Source organism: Desmodus rotundus, chromosome 4, assembly GCF_022682495.2.
Source record: "Desmodus rotundus isolate HL8 chromosome 4, HLdesRot8A.1, whole genome shotgun sequence".
NCBI lineage: Eukaryota > Metazoa > Chordata > Mammalia > Chiroptera > Phyllostomidae > Desmodus > Desmodus rotundus.
In genome coordinates, this window is record NC_071390.1 from 51,184,899 (window position 1) to 51,210,190 (window position 25,292).

Consider the following 25,292-nt stretch of genomic DNA (forward strand, 5'->3'; position numbering starts at 1 on the left):
AATGTGCTTTATTTTCTAGAAACGTGCCACAAGAAAATGAACCTTTGACTGCAAAAGAAAGAGATAAATCAGGAAACGTAAATTAAAAACAAAACTAATTTTAAACCTCACAGATATTCAAAAAGATATCACAGACATAAAGGTAGAACATGCTTTATTTCACGTTTTCATGTGCCTACTGAAAACCTGTGTATCTAGTTTGAAGAAATGTTTAATCAAGTCCTTTGCCCATTTGTTATTTGGGTTGCTTTTTTGTTGAGTTGTAGGAGTTCTTTTTAACTTCTGGTAGTTTGTGTGTTTCTAGGAATTTTTCAGTTTCATCTAGGTAATCCAATTCATTGATACACAATTGTTCACAGTATTCTCTCACTATTTTTTTCTTTTCTACAATGTAGGTAAAAGCATCCCCACTTTCACTTCTGATTTTAGCTATTTGCTTCATTTTTTCTTAATCAGACTAGATAAAAGTTTCTCAATTTTGTTAAGTTTTTCAAAGAATCAACTTTTTGTTTAATTGATTCTATTGTTTTTCTATTTTCCATTCATTATCTCTGCTTTTCTACTTTGTCTTCTAATTTGTTGATTCAATCCTCTGCCTCATCCAACTTACTGATTATTTACCTTCTAGAGTATAGTGGAACCTTGGTTCTTGAATAATTAGTTTGGGAAGGCTGTTCAAGAAGCAATTTGTTCAGAAATGGAATCATTTTTTCTCATTACAAATAATGTAAATTGAATCAACCCATTCCAGACCCCCAAATGATTCCGTTTGAACCTCTCATATAGAGTACATGTCTAATACACTGTTTGATCTATAAACACTTTAAAAACAAAAAGAACATGAAATGTAAATGAAAATTTAACGAAAAAGGAAATGAAACTTACAGTAAAAAAGGAAAATTTATGTACACACTACAACTTACTTTGAATGTTGAAAGCCATTAATGACTGATGGAGAGGAAGGATGGAGGGGTGTTATTATTTGGAAGGGAGAACCCTTCCATAAAAATGTCAGGTAGCTGTTCTTCTAGGGGTCTTTCTCTCTTGTATCTCTAGCTCCGCTAGAACTTGTTTTGGGCTCGCTGGGCTTCTGTCTCACTAAAGACCTATCCGATGTTTGTTTTTGCCTGAAGTGAAACACTGCATTGTCACTGAACAAGTTTATCACAATTTCCTGTATCTTTGTCAGAGTGATATTTCTCAATAAAACTTTGCATTTCTCCCCATTTCACAAGCATTTCCTTGATTAGTGAAGTAGGAATATCCTCCCTTCCCTCTTTTTCTACCTCTTCAATTGCATATTGAAATAAGTTCCAGAATCAAGGTTCCACTGAGTATAAAAGTGTTGTCGGTTCAAGAAGCAAATTGTTCAAGACGGGAGACACTTGAGAAGTAAGCTTTGACTGTATTCTGGATTTCAGGTATTATTCTTCATTTCCACCTTGTTATTTTTTGTGGTTCCTATGTCCTTTTCCATGCTGTTGAGCATCCTTACAACCATTACTTTGAACTCTGGTCCTGATAAATCGCTTACCTCCATTTCATTTAGCTCTTTTTCTGGAAATTCCTCCTATTCTTAAATTTGGGGCCTGTTTCTTTGTTTCTCCATTTTTGCTGCCTCTTTGTGTTTGTTTCTACATGTTAAATAGAACTGCTATGACTTCCAGGTTTGGTGGGGTGGCCTTCTGTAGTAGGTGTTCTATGAGGGCTAGTGGTGCAGTCTCCTAGACCACCTGAGCTGGGTGCTTTAGGAATGATCCTTGTGTGGGTTATGTGGGCCCTCAAATTATAATTTAACTGCTGCTGTTCTATTCATGGGGGAACTTAACCCTCAGGCTGTTGACTGTACAGCTTAGCCCTGACCACATCATACAAATTGTTGTACAGGTGCTAAGCAGACAAAACAAAACTGAAAACAACTGGGAAAAAAAAACCCAACCAAAACCAAACCAACACCAAGAATAAAAACAACCATCACTAAAAAAAATCAGAAAATAAAAGAGGCAAAAACAACAAAATAATAAAAAGAAATTTTAAAGAAAATAAAAGACAAAACCAAAAAGAATTAGAGGAAAAAAGAAATGGATAAGAGAATACGAAAGGAAATAAGGAAAAGAAAAGAAAGAAAAACAGTAATAATAATTTAAAAAAGAATAAATACATATATAGAGAAAAAATAAAATAAAGGATAAGAAAGGAAAAGGGGGAAAATAGAAAGAGGAAAAAAAGAACAAGAACAGGAAAGATAGGATAAGAGATATGAAAGAAAAAAGGGAAAGAGAAAAGAGAAAAGAAAGAAAAGATTAAAAACGGAAAAAGTGTGGTTGCCTCAGCAGTGTGTACCTACTGCAGTCTCTGGATGCACTGAATGTGGAGCCCCCGTGAATCCCTCTCTGACGCTTTTTGAAGTTGGTCACTTATGCCATTCTTGGGCCTCCCAAGAGGTTCTCTGTTGCAAGGCAATTTCACACACTGTCCTTGCCTTGCCCTGGGCAAGTTTGTCAGTGCAAAGCTTCTAGTAGACCAGTGGGGTGGGGCCTTCGGAGCCCAGAGGGTGGTAATGCCTGGGGTCTTACCCTTTAAATGTCACCTGTCTGAGCTGCTGTCCCTTCCCCCACAGAAATGAATGAGCTCAGCAGGGAGAACCAGGGCCTGGCAGGGGTGATTCACACAGACTCTGGGGTATCTGGGGCTTGCTCTCTATAGAGGTGAGGGGGGTGGTCTCAGGTACTTCCTCTCCTTCCCATGGCTACACTGCCTAAACTCAAGCTCTGCCCCTGGTAATGCAGCCACAGAGCCCAGCACATATCTACCTGACTCCTGGACAGTAGCCCACCTGGAAGATGTAGCTGCAAAAACCCAGCTCAGCGTGGCTCCCTGGCATGTCCATGCTGCCTACCAAGCAGGAAGGGATCAAGAAAAAAAAAATCTCTGAGCAGGCTGTGACAACAGGGTGGGGCTGAACCTCTCAGCTCCTCCAGGGCTCCAAAAGGGCCAAATGTCCCACTCTTCACGCAGTCTGACTGAGCAGGGTGGGGCCAAATTTCCAGCCTAGTGCCTATCCCTTTGTCTTGGGGCAGACGCGGCATCTCTGCAAGTCTGGGGAGGAGCGCCACCCATGCTGCCCAGTGGGTGACAGCGGTCCTCTTCCTCTAGCCTTAATATCCAGACTGGCTCTCTGCCCAAAGTTCATTCAGAGAACAGAGGACCCTTCAAAATCACTGCTGGGTGTATGAAGCAAACCCATCCTCTGGCCTGCAACTGCCACTTGGCTCCTCCAGCAGACACAGTTTGGAGTGAACTTACCAAGCTGGTGTTGTAAGAATGGGCTTGCTCCTTCACTAGGATGGTGCTCTCAGAGTCTCCCAGGTGGATCAATCCCCACTGCTTCCCACCACCTGACGCTACACGGCCTCCCCTTCCCATCTCTTGTTGCTCTGGATTAGGAACCCCTGCTTAGGGCTGAGACCCCACGCTCCCAAGGGGAGGGAGGTCTGCTGCCACAACAGTCCTCCAGCTTCCCGGTTGTCGCATTTGAGTGAGGGGACTCACCCTGTCCTTGTCTCTTCTGTTTTCCTCCATGCTCCTGCTTATAACATTTTGGATAAGCTACACTTCAACTGTTTTTTCAAGTTGATTGCTCTGCAATTTAGCTGCAAATCCAGTCCAGGTCTGGCAGCAAGTGGACAGAGCTTCCATCTACTCTACAGCCACCTTTCTTCATCTCTCCCTGTGTTTGTTTCTACGTGTTATGTAGACCTGCTACATCTCCTGGTCTTGGTACAGTGGCCTTATGTAGTAGTTTTTTTAACTCCCCATTACCAGTAAGCCACGGTAGCAATGTACGCTGCCATCACCATGGCTGCTGCTGAGCTGGGACATAGGACATTGTAGGCAGGTAAGCAAAGGCCACAATACTTTCTCACCAAAATCTGGCAACCTCTTTCTTCATTAAACCCCCCTTGGTTGCTCTAAGTTTTTTTTTTTTTATCAGATTCCAAAGTTCCAAAAAAGTTGCTTCTGTCCATTTTTGGCATCTTAATGATTGCTTCAGTGGAAGGATTGTTAGAGCTCTCTGATCTGTTATTTTCCCCAGCATGTCTCCCATAAACATCTGTAAATTGTTATGCTTAACTTACAATATTAAGCCATTTATTTTCTTTCGTCATACCTCATTTGTTCAGGCTATGTCCTCTACATGAGACATCTTTCCCACTATTCTTTGAGCATATTTAAGATGGTTTATTTAAACTCTTTGTAAAGTAAGTGCAACGCCTATATAGGCTTTTATCCAAAGTTAGATATATTCTTTAGGAACTAGTCTCCCAACTTTCAGATTTAGCTGAGTGCCTCTTCTTTATACTGCCACAGCACCTTCATTCTTTAACAATTCACGAACTTCCTGAAATTACCTCTTACTTTCTCTGTCTCCTCACTAAAGAGTAACTAGATGGTAGTAGTCACATATATAATGCATTGCCTTCAGGAACATTCTCATTAAAGGCTGGAGGAGTACAGTCCCCTCAATCCTTCACCCTGGTTTGGGATTGCCACATTAGACTGTAGGCTCCCCTTCTGTGCTCCTAAAGCCCAGCATAATGCCTGGCACACAGTAGCTACGTGGAGAATATAATTACTGCATGGACCTATAAAGTTTAGGCAATACATGGAAAGTAACGAAGTAACATATAGCAAAATAAATATCACAATGTTATTTTTCACAATAGCAACTTACGTTCTGGTTGTTTTTCATTGGGTGTAATGGATCGCACAAAATCTTGTGGAGTCATAAACACTTCAGATTCACCATGCTCACTGATTACTTTCAAGGTGGCAAAATATCGGAAGATTTTGTCTGGTGTGGAATATGCTCTAATCCTATTCTCATATTCCATTACCTAAAATTAGAAATTCAAGTGTTACTATTAAGCAATTCTCATTTTTATATATTTCGTATCTTATTTTTTGGGAAATTTGATTATATCACTTTTTTATTACTGGATATTTTTTATATTAGATATAAATTTGAATTTCAAAATTCTTGAATCTATTTCTTCCAATATACCTTTCATACTCCATTTCAGGCAACGCTTGTGTTAACTTGTTTAGAATTTTTTAAAAAGAATTTTCTAATAATAATGCCCTGGCTGGTGTGGCTCCGTGGATTGAGTGCGAGCCTGTGAACCAAAGGGTTGCTGGTTCCATTCCCAGTCGGGGCACATGCCTGGGTTGCAGGCCAGGTCCCCAGTAAGGGGCACATGAGAGGCAACCACACATTGATGTTTCTCTCCCTCTCTGTCCATCCATTTCCCTCTCTAAAAATGAATAAGTAAATACATTTTAAAAACAGAATTTTCTTATTTCTGAAATCACTGAAAGCTAGCAAAATTGAAAAATGTCATGAGAATTCAAAACATCTTGGTAACAGAGCATCAGGGTATAAAGCCATATAAATAATAGCTTATGGATTCTTAAATACCAAGTTTTGTAAAAAAGAATTGATTTTATAGACTTTACTTTTATGCAATTTCCTGAATCCTAAAACAAAACAGACTTGGGACTTCGTGGGCATGAACAGCTAATGGTCTTTCAAATACAAAGTACATGAAATAATAACATTAAAAAAAATAAAATTATATACCATGGAAATTCAATTATTAATTGGTCTCAAACAATAAAATGTCTACTTTTTTCTATAAAATTAAGCAAACTGCCAGAGATTCTCTGTATACAGCTTATTTAGAAAAGAGTAAAGTTTGAAGTGCACAGCAAATATTTGAATAGGAACAAAATCAAATAAGACATACATTTAACTAAAAGAGTATATAATATTAAATGAAACTCCATTTCCTTATCCGGATCCAAGTCCACATTCTGTTCATGAAACATTCAAAATACTGTCTTTTCCGTATAGTATTTTACAAATTCAGGTATGAAAGAAGTCTTTTTCACCAAAAACCAAGTACATAATACTATGGTGAAGAGATTTTTCTCATACCTGAATTTTATATGTTGAGACATCAACAACAAATAGTATCTTATAAGTAATTCGTTAGAAAATGGGTCAAGGGCAATATGATCTAAACTCCCATCAGTTCAATGTCTATAAAGCAACCCATAACATTAAGAAAAACACTGTGAATTTTTTAATTTGCATATTAACACAGCTATTGCTGTAAATGTCAGTCCTCACTAGATGATCAATTTGAGGTCAAGCCCCTGTACAACTTAATAGGTGCTCCAAGACAAAGAAATATGGCCCAAACAAAAGAACACAGCAAAACCTCAGTAGGAGAACTAAGTGGTGAGGAGATAGCCAATCTATCTGATGGAGAATTTAAAGCCCTGGTAATCAAAATGCTCACAGAACTGATTGAGCTTGGTCGATAAATGAAAAAACAATGAAGGATACCCAAAGTGAAATAAAGCAAAATATTCAGGGAACCAACAGTGACAGGGAGGAAACCAGGACTTAAAGCAACAATTTGTAACAAAAGGAAGAAATAAACATCCAACCAGATCAGAATAAAGACACAAGAATTCAAAAAAGAGAAGAGAGTCTTACAAACCTCTAGGACAACCTGAAATGTTCCAATATCCAAATTATAGGGGTGCCAGAAAGAGAAGAACAACAGCAAGAAATTGAAAACTTATTTGAAGAAATAATGAAGGAAAACTTCCCCAATCTGGCGAAGGAAATAGACTTCTAGGAAGTCCAGGAAGCCCAGAGTCCCAAAGAAGTTGGACCCAAAGAGGAACACACCAAGGCACATCATCATTAAGTTACCCAAGATTAAATATAAGAGAGAATCCTAAGAGAAAAGGAGACAGGTACCTACAAAGGAATTCCCATAAGACTGTCAGCTGATTTCTCAAAAGAAATCTTGCAGGCAAGAAGGGTCTAGAAAGAAGTATTTGAAGTCATGAAAAGCAAGGACCTATATCCAAGATGACTCTATCCAGCAAAGCTATCATTTAGAATGGAAGGGCAGATAAAGTGCTTCCCAGTTAAGGTCAAGTTAAAGGAGTTCATCATCACCAAGCCATTATTATATGAAATGTTAAAGGGACTTATCTAAGAAAAAGGAGACCAAAAATATGAACAGTAAAATGACAACAAACCCACAACTATCAACAAATGAACCAAAAAGAAAAACAACAAAAACAAAAACCAAGCAAACAACCAGAACAGGAACAGAATCAGAGAAATGGACATCACACAGAAGGATTTCAGAGGGGTAGGGGAGTGGAGGAATAGGGCGGAAAAGGTACAAGGAAGAAGCAGCATAATTGGTAGGCATAAAAATGACAGGGAGAGACACAAAATGGTATAGGAAACAGAGGACTCAAAGAACTTAGATGTATAACCCATGGACATGAACTATGGGGCGGGGGTGATGCTGGAGGGTTGGGGGGACAGGGTGGAGGGAGGATAAAGGGGGAAAATTGGGAAAACTGTAATAGCATAATCAATAAAAAATACTTTAAAAATAAAAGAGAAAAAAAGTCAATGATTTTCAGACTAAAAATCAGATTCCCTGGTTATTACAAGAATCACTAACTTATGCTGCTTAATACCATTGATTAGTTTTAGTGTAAAACAATAGGCCGAGGAAAGTAATACACTTCTACATTCCTGCACTGGTAGAGTTTTGTATAGATGTATAGTATACATTTTGTATTTTTTTCCACTTAGCAACGTATCTTAGAGATCATTCCATATCAATTGATATGGAGCAGCCACCTTTTAAGTGGTCATGTTAAAAGGAACACTAACAAATTATTATACAAAGGGTTCAGAATACAGGGTCCAATATAACAAAGGCTAGGAAACTAAGATGTATCAAAAACTGTTGAAGGATATTATTATATGTTTAGCCAGGAGAAAAAAAAATTAATAATAGAATTATAATAGTTATGTTCAATCATTGACTTAAAACATTCTTGAGCATCATGGTGTTAAGACAGTTATCTTCAATAAAACAGCTGGACATTAACTGGATCAAAATTCAGGTATTATATTTCCTAACTGCACCAAATGGTAGCCAAGTAGTAGTAGCAATTATACGACAGATGAGGGAAAAATGTCTCTTTATAAAGTAGTCCAATTAATACATGTAAAAGAAAACCTATATAATTTTATTAACCAATGTCTCCCCACTAAGTTATAAAAAATTTAAAAAATTAAAAATATTTCTAATGTTCATTACTAACTATTCTAGTTTTATTTCTGTTTTGATTTTCAATCACTTTTTCTATTTCAACTATTATGGCTATATTTATCTATTTGAGCATGTAAGCAGTACATTCTATTGTCTTATTCTGAATATTTAATAAAATTGATTCCATTAGGTTAAATAAATAAATAAAAATGATATGATAAAAATACAATATCACCATTTTGCAACCCCAATGAATTAATAAATGCAGCCACCGAACATCAATATCTGCTACTATCATAAAAAGATAAGCATTAGACATCAGGTGCCTCCTGACAAAAGAATACAGTACGTTCTATAGTCTTGTCCCAAAGATAAAATCTGAGTCTGATCAAGACACAGGATCCAGTTGCCAATATTCAGGTAATACAGAGAACAGAGGAATGTGTTGACTTTCACTGAGAATAAACATCATGAAAATCCTGACAGTAGAAAACCTTATTGGTAAAATGGCCTGGGTTCTGCTAGATTAAAAGATATCATCAAAAACAAAACAGGATCCTGGCTAGTGTAGCTCAGTTGGTTGGAACATCGTCCCATAACCGAAAGGTTGTAGGTTCTATTCCCAGTCACGTACACGCCTAGGTTGTGGGTTCAATCCGAAGTCTATGTGCACACAGTTCCCCGTCCGGGCGGTACAGTCCAGGCAACTAAAGGAGGCCACCAATCAATGCTTCTCTTGCACTGATGTTTTTTCCTGTCCCTTCTTTTCTCTAAAAAAAAGGCAATGCAAAAATATTTCTTGGGTGAGGATAAAAAAACAAGGAAGATTAAACCATATATCTAGGGATGCACATTTGGGTAATAAAACTATAAAGAATGAAATGATTCCTATAAACATCAATTTATTGGGTTCCTCTGTAAATTAGTAAAATAATTATTTTTTAAAAGTTCAGACATTCTCATGGATATGGAAAACAGGGTGGGCATTAACTCTGGGGGTGGGTGGGGCAGGGGAGAGTAATGGGGGAAAATTGGGACGACTGTAATAGAACAACAATAAAAAAATAAAAATTCAGATATCCTATATGACACTGAATAGCAGAACTAGGCTCATGGATAAAAGTCACAAACAAGATTTTGGCCAAGTAGGGAACTTCTAATGGTAACAGTATTACAAAATGAGACAAAGAGTTCCACAACATAGGAAATATTCAAGTGCAAGGTGAATAAATGAGTTAAGGTCATAAAAATTTTGTCCATCAAGAGATAATGTCGACAGAGTAAACAGGCAATCTACAGAATGAGAGTAAATAATTGCAAACTATACATGTGATAATGAATTAACAACCAGATTATATAGACAACTCCTAAACTCAACAATAAAAAAAAGCAAAACAAAAACCAAGTTAAAAAATGGGGAAAGGATGTGAATAGATATTTCTCCAAAGGTGGTATACAAATGGCCAATAAACACATGAAAAGAATTTTAACATAACTGATCACTAGAGAAATGCAAATGAATGGTACACTGAGATACCTTCACATCCATTAGCATGGCTGATATTAAAAAATACAAAATAATAGGTGTTGGCAAGGATGTGGAAAAAGTAGAATCCTTGCTGGTGACAATATAAAATGGTACAGCACTGTGGAAAACAGTTTTGTGGTTACATTAAAAAAATTAAAAATAGAATGACCAATGATGAAGCAATTTAACTTCTAGGTAAATACACAAAAGAATGGGAAGTAGAATCTCAAAGAGATATTTGTATACCCATGTGCATAGTAGCATTATTGACAATAGCTAAAATATAGAAACAACCCATTTATCAATGGATAAATGGATGAGCAATATATGGTAAAAAGAAAGAAAATTCAGACTTATGTTACATGATGAACCTTGAGAACATTATACTCAGCTCAATAAGCCAGTCACAAAAAATGCAAATACTGGACTTCCGGCCAAGATGCAGGTGTAGGTAGAATACACTTTGCCTCCTCACACAACCAAAAGAGGGACAACAAAAAATAAACAAAAAATAACCAGAACTGCCAGAAAATCGAACTGTATGGAAGTCTGATAACCAGGGAGTTAAAGAAACATTCATCCAGACTGATAGGGAGGGTGGAGATGGGCAGCCGGGGTGGAAAAGACACGTGGCAAGGTGGCAGCTGGAGGACTGGGCAGGTGAGGCGACTGGCAGACTGGGCGGTCCCACATTTGTGTGCAGATAAACTGAGAGGAACAATTAGGGAGCAAGACAGACCATGCAACCCAGGGTTCCAGCATAGGAAAAGAAAACCTCAAAACCTCTAGCTATAAAAATCTGTGGGGGTTGAGGGAGGGGGAGAAACTCCCAGCCTCACAGGATACTTTGTTAGAGAGACCCACAGGATCCTAGAACGTACACAAACCCATCCACCCGGGGAATCAGCACCAGAAGGGCCCAATTTGCTTATGGGTAGCAGGGGAAGTGACTGAAAGCTGGCCAAGAGTCAGAGTGGAGCAAGCAGCATTGTTCCCTCTTGGACCCCTCTCCCACATACAGCACCATAACGCAGCGACGTGGGTTGCCCCGCCCTGGCAAATACCTAAGGCTCTGCAGGATAGGTTCTTTTGGGTCCACGTGGAGTTTCAAAAGAAAAGCAATGACAGTGAAGCAATACTGATGCAATGTGTGAGAATTTTTCAGAACTGAGGACTTATGGCAGGGGTGGCCAGCCTTTTGGCATCTCTGGGCCACACTGGAAGAAGAAGAGTTGTCTTGGACCACCCATTAAATACACAAACACTAATGAACTCTGATGAACAAAAAAAAGGTCCACGCAGAATTTCTGTGATATTCATCACCAGAAATAAGCAAAAATGTCCTCACAGAATAACCCTAATTATGTAGCAGCCCTTTCAATAATCTTTTAAAATTGTCAAGCAGGTCCCAGGTTTGTGATCACTAATACAGAAAATGTACATGTCTAAGTAATAAAATGTCATTGACTTTTAATATTTTTTATTATAAAAGTAAAAGAAAAGGGGGTAATATAAAACTAGTGGGATGTTTGACATTGTATTTGAGAAACTAGCGCATCAATATCTGATTTGATAGAAGTAGCTGCAATTCTCAGTGAGTTCTCAAGGTGTTCATCAGATATTTTGGTTCTAATTTTACTCTTAATGTGTTTCATTCTTGAAAATAGTTGCTCGCAAATGTAGGTGCTGCCAGATAGTGATGACACGAATAAGGTGTGATTGTGAAGCAAGGGATATTTGTCTGGGAAGACAGGACCTACAAAAACCCAGTAAAGAGACATGACCAAAGTTTACTTTAAGTTGAATGCCCGATTGCAGCTCTATGCATTCCATTTGGAAATTGGCAGGTAATGACTTATGTCAACTGAAAATGGAGTTGCAAATATAGCAAAATATTGATTATTTTCCTGGAAATCTTGAAATCTGTTTTCAAATTTTTGTATCAAATCAAAAAGCAAGGCTGCATATTTTTCACTGTTCATAGGACTGTGTTTAGCCAACATGTCAAAATGCGTAAGATTGTTTGCCTTAATTTGACCCTGCCAATTTCAGTTTCATTTGGAACGCTGTTATGGTTTGAACCATGGTATTGATAAGTTGGTTTTCACCTCCAAGATGCATGCTTGACTCATTTAAATGAGCAGTTAAATCCACTAAAAATGCTAAATTTGTAGGCCAGTTTTCAGCGTCAAGTTCTGGCATAAATTTGTCTTTTAACACCATAAACGGTAAAATGTTGCAAACCATAAAATCTTTTCAACATTTGGCCTCAACTTAGCCATCTTACTTCCGAAAAGTAAAGATGTCACTATAGTCAGCACCAATACTTATAAGGAATTCCTAGAACTGGCGATGATTCAATCCCTTGGCTCTTAGGAAATTCACAGTCTTGATGAAGATTTGCGTGACGTTAAACATTTTTAAAGCTTTTGTGCATAAATTTTCTTGATGTACAATGCAATGATACTTCATCAAATGTGAGTTCTGGGAGGCAATTGCATTGTCTTCTATTAATTTTACAGAAACCTCTCTTTCACATACCATCGCCAGGGCACCGTCAGTGACTATACCAGATAAGTTGACAATGGACAAAGAAAATCACTGTAACGTATTTTTTACTGCTTATAAGTCTCTTGATTTAGTTGTGTCTTTTAAGGGCACTAAAAAAGTCATTTCTTCAGTGACATTATATTGATCATCAATACCTCTAATAAAAATCGCAAGTTGAACCATATCTGTAGCATTAGCGCTATCGCTCATCGCCAAAACATAAAATTTAAAATTAGCAGCTTTACTCTCCAAACTTCTTTTGATAGACTTTCTAATTTCTTCAATTTGCCTGGCTATAGTCTGGTGAGACAAACTGATTTTAGAAGTATGCCCCTTTTTTTTCAGGGCAAATTGTATCTGCCACGCTTTCTATGCATTGCTTAATAAACTTACCATGAGTAAATGGTTTTGATTTTTTTGCTATTAAATATGCTACTACATAACTAGCTTTTACAATGGAATCTGCCCGAGTTATAACTTTCTGAAAAAGTTTTTGTTGAGAACAGACTTTTTTTCAGTTCTGCTATTTTGTCCTTGAACACGATCTTTCATACGCGTTGAATTTGACAGCATGTTTTTGCATATAATGCCTTTCAAATTATAGTCTTTAAAAACTCACACAAATTCCATACAAATTAAGCAGAGTGTACAAAACAACCAGGTCATACATAGAAATAATTAATAGTAAATTCAGGACACTAGTTTAACTCTAAAGTAGTTACCACTATTTTACCTTTAGTTCCACTCTGAAGTGGAAGAGAGAAAAATGGCATTGAAAAGAATATAGCAATGTACTTTTTATATTAATTTCATTTCTTCTTAAAAAACAAAACTGAAGCAAATATCTGCCTCAACAAAAAAGTAGCTGGCTACTTTCATTGAACAACCTTCTTTATCTGTAATTTTTCTTTTGGGGGGTTCTTTTTTCTTTTGAGATATTGTAGAAGCCATGCTGGCATTAAAAAAATAATAAGACATAAGGAGCTTTATTTACTTTTATTTTGAAAATTAATTGAAAGAAACTAGAAAGCAAGGTTTGGGCCCTTCCAAAGCTCTCTTGGCTGCCGATGCAGGGCGAGACGGAGGGCAGATTGTAAAGCGTGGCAGGCGATGTGTGAGGTGCCATGGAGGTATGGAAATAACTTTAATAGTCAAGTAAGAATGCTCACCTGACTTCTAAATAACATTAAATGCCTAATGTTGCCATGGTAGGTTGAAATATTATTGATCACTGCCTTGCTAAATCACCACAAGCACATATAACGTCTGATGGTGTCAATTCTACTGTCTGCACTTGGAAGATAACACACTGGAAGCTGCACGCCACTGTAAACCTGAAGCCACACATGCATACAAATAGCGAGAATGTACAGATGTTTATTTTACTTGACACTGTGACACATAATCACAAAAAAAATCTCATAATGTTTTAAGTAAATTTACAATTTTGTGGTGGGCTGCGTTCATAGTCAACCTGGGCTGCACGCAGCCTGCAGGCTGTGGGTTGGACACCCCTGACTTAAGGTTTCAGAAGGGACAATAAAATTAAAAAATTAAAATTAAAGCAAAACAAAATAAAAGAGAGGAGCGTGTACAAACTAACAAAAAATGTATCCATGAACTAAGTGATATAATTGTCCTAACTCTTTGCATATGTAAATTTTTTAAGTTAAAATAAAACTCACAAAAGAATCAGGCCATAAATGGAAATAATAAATAGTAAATTCAGGACACTAGTTTACCTCTAAACTAGTTTACCACTAGTTTACCTTTAGTTCCACTCTAAAGTGGGAGAGAGAAAAATGGGATCGAAAAGAATATACAGAGAACCAAGATGGCAGCATAGGTAGACACACTGCGCCTCCTTGCACAACCAGAACTGACAGAAAATTGAACGGCAAGGAAGTCCGACACCAAGGGGATAAAAAAAGGAACATTCATCCAGACCGGTTGGAGGGGTGGAGACGGGTAGCCAGGGTCGAGAGGACTCTCTTAGCCGTGGCGGGACTGAGACTGGCTGAGTGTGGGACAAACAGGGCAGGCAGTCTGGCCACTAGCAGACCCTGCGGCCCCACATTCGCACACAGATAAACCAGACAAACAGCGGGGAGTGAAGCAGACTGCTTAACCCAGGGCTCCAGCGCGAGGAAATAAAGTCTCAAACCTCTGATTAAAAACGCCCGTGGGGGTTGGGGCGGCAGAAGGAGAGACTCCCAGCCTTGAGGGGGAGGTCGTTGGAGAGACCCACGGGGGCCTGGAGTCTGCACAAGCCCACCCACTCGGGAACCAGCACCAGAAGGGCACAGTTTGATTGCGGATAGCAGAGTGAAAGACTGAGATCCGGCAGAGTGGAGCGGGCGCCATTGCTCCGTCTCAGCCCCTCCCCCATGTACAGCATCACAGCGCAGTGACCAGCAATACCCCTCCCTGGGGAACACCTAAGGCTCCGCCCCTTAAAGTAACAGCCACGCAAAGACAAAAAAAAAAAAAAGGCCCGAGTGACAGAACACTTCAAAGCTCCAGAAAAAATACAACTAAGGGAGGAAGAGATAGCCAACCTATCAGACGCACAGTTCAAAACATTGGTAATAAGGATGCTCACAGAATTGGTTGAATCTGTTCGAAAACCAGATGAAAAAATGAAGCCTATGCTAAGAGAAACAAAGGAAAATGTACAGGGAACCAATAGTGATGCGAAGGCAACTGGCACTCAAATCAACAGTGTGGACCAGAAGGAAGAAACAAACATCCAACCAGAAAAGAATGAAGAAACAAGAAGTCGGAAAAATGAGGAGAGGCTTAGGAACCCCCAGGACATCTTGAAACATTCCAACGTCCGAATTATAGGGGTGCCAGAAGGAGAAGAGGAAGAACAAAAAATTGAAAACTTATTTGAACAAATAATGAAGGAGAACTTCCCCAGTCTGGCAAAGGAAATAGACTTCCAGGAAGTCCAGGAAGCTCAGAGAGTCCCAAAGAAGCTGGACCCAAGAAGGAACACACCAAGGCACATCATCATTACATTAGCCAAGATTAAGCAGAAGGAGAGAATCTTAGAAGCAGCAAGAGAAAAGGACACAGTTACCTACAAAGGGGTTCCCATAAGACTGTCAGCTGATTTCTCAAAAGAGACCTTATAGGCAAGAAGGGGCTGGCAAGAAGTATTCCAAGTCATGAAAGGCAAGGACCTACATCCAAGATTACTGTATCCAGCAAAGCTATCATTTAGAATGGAAGGGAAGATAAAGTGCTTCTCAGATAAGGTCAAGTTAAAGAAGTTCATCATCACCAAGCCCTTATTATATGAAATGTTAAAGGGAGTTACCTAAGAAAAAGAAGATCAAAAATAGGAACAGTAAAAATGACAGCAAACTCACAGTATTAACGACCACACCTAAAACAAAAACAAGAGCAAACTAGGCAAACAACTAGAACAGGAACAGAACCATAGAGATGGAGATCACATGGAGGGGTGTCAATAGGGGAGTGGGAGAGGGAGAGGGGGGTAAAGGTACAGAGAATAAGTAGCATAGATGATAGGTGGAAAATAGACAGGGGGAGGGTAAGAATAGTGTAGGAAATGTAGAAGCCAAAGAACTTATAAGTATGACCCATGGACATGAACTATAGGGGGGAATGTGGGAGGGAGGGGGTGGGCAGGATGGAGTGGAGTGGGGAGGGGAATGGGACAACTGTAATAGCATAATCAATAAATATATTTTTTAAAAAAATTTAAAAATCTCAAAAAAACATACAGCAATGTATTTTTTATATTAATTTCATTTCTTCTTTAAAAAAAAACTGAAACAAATATAGCAAAATGTTAAAACCTGACAAAAACAAGTGTTGGGTTCATATATGTTCAACAGAGTAGTCCTTATTTTTTTTCTTGTGTATTTGAAGTGTTACATAAAAATCAAGAGAACATAAAAGAACAAAAGCAGAAAGTTTAAATGAAAACTGAGGATGTCAAAAATAGCATGTAGAAAGTGGAGCAGTATGGTGTGGCAGGGAAAGAATGTAAATAAATGGGAGAGAAGCTAGGAAAATTGCATAGTCAAAAATTCAGTTTATTATTTAATTAAATACAGAAGAATCTTTAATATACCTATGGAGACTATGTAAAAGAAAAACAGACACAGAGCAACTGAAAACAAAACAGCATAAAGAAAGAATAAGTGACATCAGTTTTTGGTGAGACAGGATATAATGTGGAATGGATATGCTTGTACAGGAAAAACAGCTCTTCCACTGAGACTTTAGTAAAAGCAGTAAGAACTATTTCAAACACAGACCAGAAAGGTTTTATAGCTATGAAAATTACAAATTTGCATTGATAGCTTTCATTTTTTCGGTGACATAAGAGATATGGTCGTCTTTTGAACAGAAAGTGGGAGTGGAAAGTGGAAGGTTCAAAAATAAGTGTTTATTTGGGATGTTTGAGTGCAACTTAAATGAAACTGCTGGAGTAAGATAAATTTGAACTTTCTTGAATTGACTTGGCAAAAGATTTAAATAAATGTATTATTGTGCAAACACTGGGGTAGTTAACAATTAACTTGTGATACCTACCATATTTTTCAGACCATAAGACGCACTGGACCATAAGACACGCCCAGGCTTTAGAGGAAAATTGGAGAACCACCCCCCCCCTCCCCCGCCCAGCCCCACCGTGAAGCAGGTAGGCTACATTCGGACTATAAGACGCACCCCATTTCCCCCCAAATTTGGGGGGAGGAGTGCGCCTTATAGTCCGAAAAATATAGTAACTTTTGTTTGAATTCACCTCAATAAGAAATGAATTTAGAAAGTGAGAAAACTTATTCAATAACTTCATATAAAAGGACAAACAGAAAATTCAAATATCTCAAAGAAACTTTCTGTAAATATATACCACAAACACACAACACAGAAATAACTCAAATTATCTTCTTGCATTGATTAGCTATATTTTAGCAAATGAAGGCAATTCCCTGAATTTTAATGTTAATATGCAAAATATCTAATAAATTCACCCTTTTGACCTTTCACCAATCATGTCTGCTGAATTCAAATGCCCAATATCATAGGCATTGTTATAGTGAAACTAAAATTTTTCTGACATAGAGCTGTAAAACAGCAATTGGAGTTAAAAACATTGAATGCTGAAGTCATTTGAAGTTTATGCTGTCCTCAAAATTAGTGGATTTTCTGGAAATAATTGTATATTTCCCAAGAGATTTTATTCTGCCTTTACAATCTGGCATCATAAATCTGTATTACCACACAGACTCAATTAATATATATGAGAACATTCAACATCAGAAAGATCCAGGAAGAAAGAATCAATGTTGGGTAGCTGAATTGAAAGAAAGAGGAAAGCATGTTTTAATCCTGATTACCAATCGTAGGTCCTTTTCATAACCCCATTAACTTCATATTCCAAGAGTATGTTTGCCTTAAAACATGACAGAAAATAGTGAAAAGGTAAATAACTTCAAGATGAACATGAACCACCTGAAATACATCATAAAAGAGATTCAACTGCATTATCTGAATTTTGAATTAACTATAGTTATGATTAATTTATAAAACTGTGTTTCCTACTTTTCTGTCTCTGAATCCAGAGCGTTTCTTCTTCTTCTCTTCTGGGTAAGGCTCAGGACAAACACCTCCATCACTTTTTTCATGGGTGTAAGCCTCCCCTTCATCTTTGTTCTTTCCTTTGTCACCAAGTTCACTCTTTAGGTTGTTTGCAGATGGTGGAGATTCTGCAAGGGCTCTAGATATACAAAAAAGATCCTAAATTAATCAAAAAGGTCCATCCTATTAATCAAATAGATATTTTCAGATACAGCTTAGCAGAAACAATAGCAATGAAATTTGTAAAAAGTTCTACATGAAGAGATTCCTAAAAAAAATTTTAAAAATAGAACTATCATATGATCCAGCAATCACAATTCTGGTTATATATCCAAAAGAACTGAAAGCAGGATAATGAGGAAATGTTTTTATTTGTACACTCACATTAATAGCAGCATGATTCACAATAGCTAAAACGTGGAAGCTACCCAAATGTCCACTGACAGATGAATGGATAAAGAAAATGTGGTATATATATAGAATAGTATTCAGCTTTCAAAACAAAGGATATGAGCCCTGGCTGGCATAGCTCAGTGGGTTGAGCACAGGCCTGTGAAGCAGAGAGTCACCGGTTCAATTCCCAGTTAGGGCACATGCCTGGGTTGCACGCCAGGTCCCCAGTAGGGGACACATGAGAGGCAACCACACGATGTTTCTCTCCCTCTCTTTCTCCCTTCCCTTCTCTCTAAAAATAAATAAATAAAAACAAAAGATTTGACACCAAAGACGCAGGCAATAAAAGCAAAAACTGACAGCAAAATTGACAGCCAGGATTATGTGAAACTGCAGCACAGCAAAGCAAATAATCAACAAAATGAAAAGGCAACATAGGAATGGGAGAAAATATTTACAAAAATATGTATTTAATAAAGGGTAAATATTAAAAATGTATAAGGAACTCTTGTAACATGACAGCAAAAAACAACCCACAGCAAAAAACCCCAAGTAAGCCATTAGAAATGGACAAAGGAATAGACATTTCTCCAGAGAAGATATACAACTGGCCAACATATACATGAAGAGGTGCTCAGTATCAATTATCATCAGGGAAACAGAAAGCAAAACTTTAATGAGATATTACCTCATGCCTTGTGGAATAGCTTTTATTAAAAAAAACACAGATAATAAGCGTAGGTGAAACTGTAGAGAAAAGGGATCACTTGGTATACTGTAGGTGGGATAATACATGTACTACAGAAAACACTAAATCTTAAGCACTAACACTAGAGGTACCATATGATTTGGCAATCCCACTTCTGGGCAGGTACCCAAAGGAACTGAAAATCAGGATCGCAAAGAGATCTATATTCCCATGTTCATTGCTGCATTATTCACAGTAGCCAAGACATGTCTATCAATTGACAAAAAGGTAAATACAATGTACTATGTATATACAATAGAATATTATTCAGCATTAAACAAAGAAGGAAATTCTGCCATTTGTAGCAACACAGATGAATCTAGAGAACATCATATTGGATAAAATAAGGCGGACACAAAAGGACAAATACTACATTATACCATTTAAATGATGAATATAAAAGTCAAAATCAAAGAGGAAAAAGAGTGGAATGGTGGTTTCCAGGGGGTGGGAGAGGGGAAACAGGGAAGTATTAGCTAAAGGGCACAAAATTTCAGTTATATTACAAGATAGAGGGAGAGAACTTCAAGATGACAATGTAGGTAAACATGGCTCGCCTCCTTGCACAACCACATCAAAATTACAACTAAACTACAGAACAACGATTATTCAGAACCATTAGAAATCAAGCTGAATGCAGTCCTACAACTACAGAATTAAAGAAGAAACTACATCCAGACTGGTAGGAATGGTGGAGACATGGAATGGGCTGGTCCCACACCCACATGTGGCAGATAGAAATTGGGAGGAATACTGCAGGAACAAGGGGTCCCAGCCCTACACCAGGCCCCCCAGCTCAGGGTTCCAATGCCAGGAAGATAAGCGATAACTTCTGGTTGTAAAAACCAGTGGGCATTGAGGCTGCTAGTCTCTGGCAGTTCCTCTTAAAGGGCCTATGAATGGACTTACTTGGACTCACTCCCTCTGAGCTCCGACATAGGAGCAGCAGCTTGAAAGGCATCAGGGATAAATGGGAGAAACTGAATTGTCTGGCATCAGGGAGACAGCTAAGGGGCAGCTTTCTCCCATACAAAAGTATTGGCTGAGGCTATTGCTTCTTTTCTGAGCCCTACCCCCACAGAGCCACATAGCCGGCAGGCAGGAGCTATACTGGAGACTCCACCAACCTGGCTCACAATGTTTGCCCTGCCCTGATGATTCCCTGAGGCTATACCCCACCCAAGTTTTGGGCCTGCCAAGGCTGTTTCCAGTGGCTTTTCCATACAAATGGATCATCTTGGCTGATGCTTCAGATCTTCCCAAATTCTCTCAAACAAACAGCATCTGGTCTTAGTGCCCCATGCCTATTGCTAAGTGGCCCCAGGCCCGGTAGCAGCAGCTGGCCTTGGTTTACAGTTTGGACTCACTTGAGCACTACCAAGCTCGGCACAAGTAGCATCCAACTGCAGATTACTTTGTAGCTTATTCGGGTGGCACCAGATAGAACACAGGAGGTGACTGACCTTGGCCTGCAACTCCAGGGAGGCCACAGAGCCTGTGCACCCAGTAGACAGCTACAGACCAGTCAGAGCACCACCACCCAACCACCTCTACAATCAAAACACTCAAAGCACAGACTCAGCAGGCACCAGAGCCCTGCTGAAGTAGGTCCTACTCTGTGGAGTGGGGCCTGACACAGCTGATCCTCCACAGTGGTCAGAGGCTGGTGGTCAGGGGTCACTGCCAGTCCTTGCAGCTGATCAGTCTGGGTAAATCTCTCCCATTGATTGGCCAACACCAACCAAGGCTCAGGTGCAGAAGGGGGGCGTACCTCAAATGCCCACCTTGTGTGACAGGGGAGGCTGTGACATGGACCCTACATTACACTTACTACATTAGGCCAAGCCAGGGATTCATAGCAGCTCTATCCAGTATGTGGAAACAAACACAGGGAGGCTGCCAAAATATGAAGACAAAGAAGCATGAGCCAAGTGAAGGAATGGAACAAAACTCGAGAAGGAGAACTAAACGAAATGGAGACAAGCGGTCTGCTGGATGCAGAGCTCAAAACACTGGTTATAAGGATGCTCAGTGAACTTAGTGATGACCTCAACAGCATAAACAAGAGCATGGAAACCATAAAAAAGACCCAGTCAGAAATGAAGGATACACTAACTAAAATGAAAAACAATTTACAGTGAATCAACTATACAGGAGATGGAGCTGAGAATGAAATCAGAGATTTAGAATATAACAAAGCAACAAACACCCAAACAGAACAACAAGAAGAGAAAAAGAATCCAAGAGAAAATGTCAATAATTTAAGGATCCTCTGGGAAACTTCAAGCATACCAGCATTCGCATCATGGGAGTGCTGGAAGGAGAAGAGAGAGAGCAAGAAACTGAAAACTTATTTGAAAAAATGACAGAAAATTTCCCTAACTTGGTGAAGGAAAGAGACATACAAGTCCCAAATAAGTCCCAAGTAAGATGAACCCAAAGAGGCCCACACCGAGACATCATAATTAAAATGCCAAAGGTTAAAGACAAAGAGAGAATCTTAAAAGCAGCAAGTGAAAAGCACTTAGTTACCTACAAGCGAGTTCCCATTAGACTATCATCTGATTTCACAAAAGAAACTTTACAGGCTAGAAGGGATTGGCAAGAAATATGCAAAGTGATAAAAAGCAAGGACCTACAATCAAGATTACTCTATCCACCAGAGCTATCATTTAGAATCGAAGGACAGATAACAAGCTTCCCACACTAGAAAAATCTAAAGGAGTTCACCATCACCAAACCAGTATTTTATGAAATGTTAAAGGGTTTCTTTAAGTAGATCAAAAATGTGAATAACAAAATGGTAATAAATACATATCTGTCAATAATTGAATCTAAAAACAAAATAAATGAAGCAGAACTGAAACAGAATAATAGATACAGAGAATGTTTTGATGTTTGACAGATGGGAGGGAGTTAGGGGGGTGGGCGATAAAGGTGTGGGGATTAACAAATAGAAATTTGCAGTTACAGAATAGTCATGGGGATGTAAAGTACAGCATAGGGAATAGAGTAGCCAAAGAACATACTCATATTATCCATGGATATGGACAACAGTGTGGGGATTGCCTGAGTAAGTTGTGGGGGGGTCTGGGTGGAGGGGGGCAACGGGAGAAAATTTGGGACAATTGTAATAGCATAAACAATAAAAAAAAAACAAGATAAGTAAGTTCTAGAGACCTACTGTTCAGCATACTACCTATAGCTATCAACACTATGTTGTAAATTTAAAATTTTCTAAGAGTATAGATCTTACATTAAGTGTTTTCTTACCAAAAACGCCATAATAATAATAAAAGTAAGAGGGTGGGAGGAAACTTTTGGAAGTCATGAGAGAATTTTATAACATGGAGTGTGGTGTGGGTTACAGGTATATACTTATCTTCAACTCATCAAGTGTATGTATTAATTATGTACAACATTTTTTAATGTCAAAAAATTTTTTAAAGGAAAGTCTGAAAAATACAAAAAAGGAAAGGAAATACTGTCACAAGCTACAACATGGGTCAGTCTTGAGGACATTATGTTAATTTAAATGAACTGGCCACAAAAAGACAAATAATGTAAGATTCTGCTTCTATGAGGTAGCTAATATCATCTACTTCATAGATACAGAACGTAGAATGGCTGTAGCTAGAGGCAGCAGCGAGGGGGAATGAAGGAACAGTTGTTTAATGGGTATAGAGTTTCAGTTTTGCAAGATGAAAAAGTTGTGGAGATTTGTTTTGACACCATGTGAACATAGTTAACACTAATGAACTATACATTTAAAAGTCATTAAAATAATAAATCTTGTATTTTATTTTTTACCACAATAAAAGTGCACTGAAAGAAGAAATGTGGGACCAAAAGAATCAAAAACAAGTATTCAAATAAAAATTTGTTCATGTTACATGTATTTTTTCATGTTACATGAGAAAATTTCTACAAGAAAGCTTTCCAGTTTCATTCAATTATCAAATGCAATAAAAAAACTGAATGTTCAGTAGAAGCCCCTCTGGCTGATTAGAAGTTGAAACTGCCCTGGCTGGTATGCCTCAGTGGATTGAGTATGGCCTGTGAACCAAAGGGCTGCGGGTTCGATTCCCAGTCAGGGCACATGCCTGGGTTGTGGGCCAGGTCCCCAGGAGGGGGCGCATGAGAGGCAACCAAACATTGATGTTTCCCTCTCTCTCTCTCCCCCTCCCTTCCTGTCTCTGAAAATAAATAAATGAAATCTTAAAAAAAGAAGTTGAAATTGACAATCTATTTTATGAAGATTTTCCCAACTTCCTTATCCAAGGTAATGACTCTATTTCTTTAAACTCCTACAGCATTTATTCAATGAATCAGAACATCTAATTTAGTGCTCTATATTGTTATTTGTTTTCCCAGAATCCATCTTACTCTTTAACTATTGGGTGGACCTTAATGATATCTTTATTTTTACAAATCAAAAACTGTCCCCTTCCATACGGTCATGCTGAGTTAGCAACCTTAGCTGCGCCCACCGCCTCCCGCCACTTCCCAGCAACGGATCCCCACAAAGTGAGCGAGCTTCGGGCCTTTGTGAAAACATGTAGGCAGGATCTGACAGCATTCTGCATACTGAGGAAATGAACTTCCTGAGGGAGTGGGTGGAAAGCAGTGGAGGTAAAATACCGCCTGCTATTCATAAAACCAAATCAGATGAAAATAAGGAAGAAAAAACAGATAGTAAGAAGGTGGAGGAAGAAATAAAGACAGACAAATGACGAATGATCAAGTGAGGAAAGTGATCTAGAAATTGACAATGAGGGTGTGATTGAACCACACACTGAAACCCCTCGAGAAATGGGAGACGAAAATGTAGAGATAACTGAGGAGATGACAGATCAGGCACATGATAAAAGGTGGTTGTCCTAAATGATGGTGAACTACATACAGAAAGCTATTGACTAGTTCAGAGAAGCCATCAAGCTGAATCCTCGCTTGGCGATTCTGTATGCCAAGAGAGCCAGTATCATCATCAAATTACAGAAGCTAAATGCTGCCATCCGAGACTGTGACAGAGCTATTGAAATAAAAGCCTGATTTAGCTCAGCCTTATAAGTGGCGAGGGAAAACACACAGACTTCTGGACCACTGGGAAGAAGCAGCCCATGATCTTGCCCTTGCATGTAAATTGGATTATGATGAAGATGCTAATGCAATGCTGAAAGAAGTTCAACCAAGGGCCCAGAAAACTGCAGAACACTGATGAAAGTATGAGCGGAAACGTAAAAAGTGAGAGATCAAAGAAAGAATGGAAAGAGTTAAGAAGGCTTGGGAAGACCATGAGAGAGCCCAGAGGGAAGAATAAGCCAGAAGACAATCAGGAGCTCAGTATGGCTCTTTTCCAGGTGGCTTTCCTGGGGGAATGCCTGGTAATTTTCCTGGAAGAATGCCTGGAATGGCAGGAATGCCTGGACTCAATGAAATTCTCAGTGATCCAGAGGTTCTTGCAGCCAGTCACACAGGATCCAGAAGTTATGGTGGCTTTCTAGGATGTGGCTCAGAACCCGATAAATATGGCAAAATACTACAGCAACCCAATGGTTACAAATCTCATTAGTAAATTGTCAGCCAAATTTAGAGGTCAAGTTTAATGCCCTTCTGACACATAAAGCCCTTGCTGAAGGAAAAGCAACTTGGATCACCCAATGGATGTCCCAATAATACAAACCAGTGTACCTCTCACCTTCTCATGAAGAAAGCTGTGGTGTGTTGAATAGAATACCTACCCCTCTGTTCCAAATGCAGCTGCAACATTTTACAGTGGTTTGCCGTTATGGTATTCTTTCAGAGAATGTTTTCCTACTAGGACTGATAAAGTTTAAATACTTTCAAACCTTAAAAGTATTTTTAAAAAGTTAAAAGGGTATGTAAAACCCTGTATTTTTCTTTCCTAATTAAAAAAGAAACCCCAAAAACCCTGTCAAATATAAGCAATGTCTTATGGTTCAACCTAAAAGATAAAGTCATTAAAAAGAGAATGGACACTGTATTCTTTTCTTTTAAGTATCCAGAGTTCCTAACCCAGTGCCTTACACAGAGAAAGCACACAATGTGTCTGTTACTGATTAAGGAAAACAAATGGAAATCCTCACCTAAATTGATCTGAAATGGAGTTGGGGAAAAATACACTGGGATTAAGATACTGCAACACTCTTTTTTTTTTTTCCTTTTTATTGAATTTATTGGGGTGACACTGGTTAACAGAATTATACAGGTCTCAGGTATAGTTCTATAACACATCATTTGTACACTGTATTGTGTGATCACCCCAAGT

General features: G+C 38.6%; 1 protein-coding gene and 1 pseudogene across 1 annotated transcript in view; one reads left to right on the plus strand and one right to left on the minus strand.

The window, feature by feature from the left end:
* Nucleotides 1–25,292, minus strand: part of MICU1 (mitochondrial calcium uptake 1) — a 214,711-nt gene that overhangs the window by 136,106 nt on the left and 53,313 nt on the right. The window contains exons 3-4 of the mRNA XM_024561320.3: nt 17,827–18,001; nt 4,736–4,898 (exon numbers count right to left, since the gene is read on the minus strand). Of these exons, the coding sequence (XP_024417088.1) occupies nt 4,736–4,898; nt 17,827–18,001 (338 nt within the window). The remainder of the gene's footprint in view (nt 1–4,735; nt 4,899–17,826; nt 18,002–25,292) is intronic.
* LOC112305547 (hsc70-interacting protein pseudogene) lies at nt 23,414–24,651 on the plus strand (annotated as a pseudogene).